Below are 5,430 nucleotides of genomic sequence, written 5' to 3'. Positions count from 1 at the left end.
AAGACAATTCAATACCATTCGTTTAGATGACTTCTCTGATTGTGCTTCGTATTGCCAGGAGATCAAAGTTTTGGCCGATCAACTTCGCAACGTTGGTGATAAGGTTTCAGATAATCGTATGGTGCTTCAATTAATCGCGGGTTTGAATGCTAACTTTGATACGGTCGGCACTTACTTTACTCAAATGGACAAACTCCCATCTTTTTATGATGCCCGATCGAAGCTTATTTTGGAAGAAACTCGTAAGAAGAAGTAGGTTCTTAACAATTCAACCACTAATGATGTTGCTCTTCTTGCGATTTCTACACAGAAACAATCGCTCAATGGTGAATCATCTTCTTTAATTGTTCGATCAAATTCGCTTGCTCCATCAACGAATCAACAGTATCGCCCTCAGAACTATCGTGGCCGTGTACGTAGTAATAATTATCGGGGAAGAAACAATAGGGGTCGGGGCAATTTTCATGGTGGCCGAAATCAATCGCCTTCGCCATCTGTTCAAAATTGGACGGGGTATCCCCCCTGGATGTACTCTGCTCCACCTTGGGCTTCTACTTGGGCCAATTCACCATGTCCGTACCCCACTACCTCTTGGGCCAGACCTACTACCAACACTAATAGTAACCAGGCTGGAATACTAGGCTCAAGACCTCAACAGGCCCAATACTCGAACGGGTCAGTTTCTTCGGGCTATTGTCTCATGGATATTGACAGCGCTATGCACACTATGACCCTAAATCCTCCCGATGATACATGGTATATGGATACTGGCGCTACCTCTCACATATCCGCGAACTCAAGTAATTTCGAGTCTTATTATCCTTTAAGGCAACATATAAATATTATTGTTGGAAATGGCCATGACATTCCCATTCACGGTTTTGGTAACTCTATTCTTTCAAACCCTTCTCGCCCTCTTTACTTACAAAATATTCTTCATTCACCAAATCTTATTAAAAATCTTATATCTGTTCGTCGTCTATCAACTGATAATAATATTTCTTTAGAATTTGACCCTTTTGGTTTTACTATGAAGGATTTTCCGCAGGGCATACCAATTCTGAGATGTTACAGTACGGGCGATTTATATCTATCACCAACTCGTTGCTGCAACATCTATCAAACCCTTCCACTTTTGTTGCTTTATCTCCAAATTTATGGCACCGCCGCCTTGGCCATCCAGGCGATGATGTTCTACGTTCTCTTAGTAGTAAAAAGTTTATATCGTGTAATAAACAATTGTTGAATTCAGTTTGTCAATCTTGCGTGTTTGGAAAACAAATTAAATTACCTTTTGTTTCTTCTTCTTCTACTACTTTCTCACCTTTTGTTATAATACATAGCGATTTATGGACTTCTCCGGTTCCAAGTACCAATGGACACCAGTACTACATACTTTTTCAAGATAATCACACCAATTTCTTATGGACATATCCTCTTGTTAACAAATCTGACGTGTACCCCACTTTTCTTAAGTTTAGCACGTATATTCAAACACAATTTGAGAAGTCTATCAAAAGTTTTCAATGTGATAACGGAACTGAATACAATAACAAGAACTTTCATCAATTTTGTGATAAAAATAGTATGCAATTTCGTTTTTCTTGTCCATATACTTCATCACAAAATGGAAAATCTGAACGCAAAATACGAGCTATAAACAATATTATGAGAACCATTCTATCTCATGCATCTCTTCCTTTATCTTTTTGGCCTCATGCTTTACAAATGGCCACTTATCTTCTCAATATCTTACCAACTAAAACACTCCAACTTCGATCTCCAACACAATGTCTCTACAATCGTATACCATCGTATTCTCACCTCCGTACTTTCGGGTGTTTATGTTATCCATTGCTTCCTTCACACACTCTCAATAAACTACAAGATTGATCTACCCTATGTGTTTTCCTAGGATACCCACCAAATCATTGTAGCTATAAATGTTATGATCCCTCTACCAAAAAATTCATCATCTCTCACCACGTTATTTTCGATGAAACCAAGTTTCCCTTCTCTACACATCAAAACTCTACTCCTAAAAACTACCACTTACTCACTGATACAATTCATGTTTCTTTCTATACACCTCACTACCTTAACAACCAGCCTACTGCCACCCCTTTGCCAAACCAATCGACTAGCCAACCTTCTGATACTCACAGCCCGCTTTCGGCCCACCCTATTAACTCTGGGCCTTCCATCTCCAGCCCTAGATCTGAATCTACAAAGCCCAGTGGGTCTTATATTTCTCCTAGTAGTCCAACACACATATTTCCTACTCCTTCTATGCCTACCTCTCCAACCTCGCATACAAACCAATCTCTACCTTCTACTACTTCACCTACTATGTCTTCCTTACCTTCTGTTTCTAACTCACCTCACGATCCACTACCACCTCCCACTCGAACAGTTACAACCCGCAGCATGACGGGTATTTATAAACCAAAGGTACAATTCAATCTCTCTTTGGTCACTACTCTTTCTCCTATTCCTCGGACACCTAAAGAAGCCTTATCTGATCCTAATTGGAACATGGCCATGACCGATGAATACAATGCCTTAATTGATAATAATACTTGGGCACTTGTCCCGCGGATCCCTAATATGCATGTTATTCATAGTATGTGGATTTTCAGGCACAAAATGAAGTCCTACGGTTCTCTTGAGAGGTATAAAGCCTGTTTGATTGGTGATAGGCGCTCACAAATAGTTGGTATTGATTGCAATGAAACTTTTAGTCCGATCGTTAAGCCGGCAACTATTTGACTTGTTTTATCCATTGCCTTATCTAAATCTTGGAACATCAACCAATTGGATGTCAAAAATGTGTTTCTTCATGGTACTCTAAATGAAACAGTTTACATGTATCAACCATATGGATATCGTGATAATAATAAGCCGGATCATGTTTGTTTGTTACAACGTTCGCTATATGGTTTAAAACAAGCACCTCGTGTGTGGTACCAACGTTTTGCCTCTTTTGCTTCGACTATTGACTTTCATCATAGTCGCTCGGATCATTCTCTTTTTGTCTATCATCATCGGAACGAAACAGCTTACATATTACTATATGTCGATGACATTATTTTGGTTACATCTTCCGTCACGCTACGTTCTACATTAATGTCGCTATTTGCAAAAGAATTCGCAATGAAAGACTTAGGATCTCTAAGTTATTTTCTGGGTATTTCAGTCACTCGTACTGATACTGAACTCTTCTTAAGTCAAGAAACATATGCTGAGGATATTCTTAATCGTGTCGGTATGACAAATTGTTCTCCCGTTGACACGAATGGTAAGCTGAGTTCCACAAATGGTCCGTCTTACTCGAATGCGACTGAATTTCGTAGTTTGGCCGGCGCCCTTCAATACTTGACATTCACGTGTCCTGACATCTCGTATGTCGTTCAGCAAATTTGTTTACACATGCACGATCCGAAAGAGTTTCATATGCAAGCCTTACGTCGTATTCTTAAGTATGTCCGTGGCACCGTTGCTCATGGCTTACACTTAACAAAGTCCTCACTATCGTCTTTGGTTTCTTATACTGATGCTGATTGGGGCGGTTGTCCCGATACGAGACGATCTACTTCCAGTTATTGTGTTTTTGGGAGGTAATCTTGTTTCATGGTCCGCTAAACGTCAACCGACCGTTTCCCGATCAAGTGCCGAAGCTGAATATAGGGGTGTGGCTAATGTTATGTCCGAATCGTGTTGGCTTCGCAATATTCTTTTGGAGCTTCGTTGCCCTTTGTCTAAAGCTACTATTGTGTTTTGTGATAACGTAAGTGCAATTTTTCTTTCCGGTAATCCCGTGCAACATCAACGCACGAAGCATATTGAAATGGACATCCACTTTGTTCGTGAAAAAGTTGCTCGTGGTCAAATCCGTGTACTTCACATGCCGACACGTTTTCAACTCGTTGATATCTTCACTAAAGGTTTACGTCGGGTTTTGTTTGAGGAGTTTAGGACCAGTTTGAACGTACGCCCACTCTTCCGCTCAAACTGAGGGGCTGTATTAGCTTATCATCACCATATCTCATCTATATTTATCTTGTGTCATATATAGAATATATAGCAAAGTCAATCATTGTATGTATAGAAAAGATATAATGTCCAAATGTGTAGAGGATTTGGTTAGGATACCTCTTGAGGCTCTTGTATATATTCAGTCGATTGTAATATTCTTCTGTATATGTAATATGTACTTCGTGTAGGATGGTTTTTCTTGGTGGGTGGGCCTATTGGGCCATCCATTGCTTTTGTTCCTGGTTCTTGTTCTAGTAATATTTTTGCTTTTCGAAAAAAAAATATATATTCAGTCGATTGTGTGCAATGGAAATCACAGAAAATCATTTACTAACAATTTTGTGTTTGTATTATTTACGAAGTATTGCATTTACTGTATTTAAATGGTGATGACTGCAGGTGCAAGAAGATGAGAGGCGAAGAAAAAGAATAGGACGTGTAGGGTAAAATAGTATGTTGGACTTCTTTTTATTTTTGGGAAAAAATGTGAATTATATTGAAAAAATAATGAAAGGTATTTGGCTTAAGTATGGATGTTTATATTAACTTATTAAAATTACATATACTATTTACGGAGTTAACTAGAGTGTGTTAAATTTAATTTTAAATTGGGCCTATGGTATATTATATTATTTTATTTTTGGAATTATAAATTATTAGTTTTAATTAGATAGTATATTAATTAATTTCATAATACAATGTAAAAAAAAAAAAACATGTGGATCCTACAAAATTTTAACACAAATCTGATATTCTGGGTTAATGTATGTCAAATTCCGACGTTACCATGTCACAAACAAATTTGCACTTATTAATTAAAAACTACCAAACTAATTCTACGTCAAATGGAGGGTTATAACTAATCTTATAGTTTTCTTTTCTATTTCTTTCTTTTCTATTTTTATTTATTTATTTATTTATTTATTTTTATTTGACTTAATTACATGAATGGTCACTGTGGTTTGTCAAAATTTTCAAGTTTAGTCACTATGGTTTTTTTCTTGCAAGTTTAGTCACTGGGGTTTCAAAAACTTACAAGTTTAGTCACTCAAGCTAACTGACGTTAATTTGATCCGTTAAAATACATCATGTGCTGATCACGTGGGGGTAATTTCGTCAATTCGTTTATTATTTGACTGAGGGTTTCAACAAAGTACAAGTTTAGTCACTCTAAGTCTTACACCTGCTTCTCCCCTCTTTTATCCCAACCACCATAAATTCATAACCCCAAATCAAAAACCTTAAATTCATAATCAAAACCCAAATCAAAATCAAAAAGTAAATAAAAGTGTTAATCGAAATCCATAAATCAGTTATAGACTGCACAAACCTGTATCTCACGTATCTATCTTATATCTGAAAGAAAACTAAAACCAATTATCACTTCAAACGAAT

At 37.3% G+C, this 5,430-nt stretch overlaps 1 protein-coding gene across 1 annotated transcript; it reads left to right on the top strand.

The window, feature by feature from the left end:
* The first annotated feature begins 2,865 nt into the window (after nucleotides 1-2,865).
* Nucleotides 2,866-3,621, top strand: LOC139864045 (uncharacterized mitochondrial protein AtMg00810-like). Its single transcript, XM_071852651.1, has one exon. The coding sequence runs from the start codon at nucleotides 2,866-2,868 to the stop codon at nucleotides 3,619-3,621; it is 756 nt and encodes a 251-aa protein (XP_071708752.1).
* The last annotated feature ends 1,809 nt before the right edge of the window (nucleotides 3,622-5,430 follow it).

Source organism: Rutidosis leptorrhynchoides, chromosome 1 (assembly GCF_046630445.1).
Source record: "Rutidosis leptorrhynchoides isolate AG116_Rl617_1_P2 chromosome 1, CSIRO_AGI_Rlap_v1, whole genome shotgun sequence".
NCBI lineage: Eukaryota > Viridiplantae > Streptophyta > Magnoliopsida > Asterales > Asteraceae > Rutidosis > Rutidosis leptorrhynchoides.
Note: the sequence above shows the minus strand (reverse complement) of the source record. Positions and strands in the feature narration are given on the sequence as shown.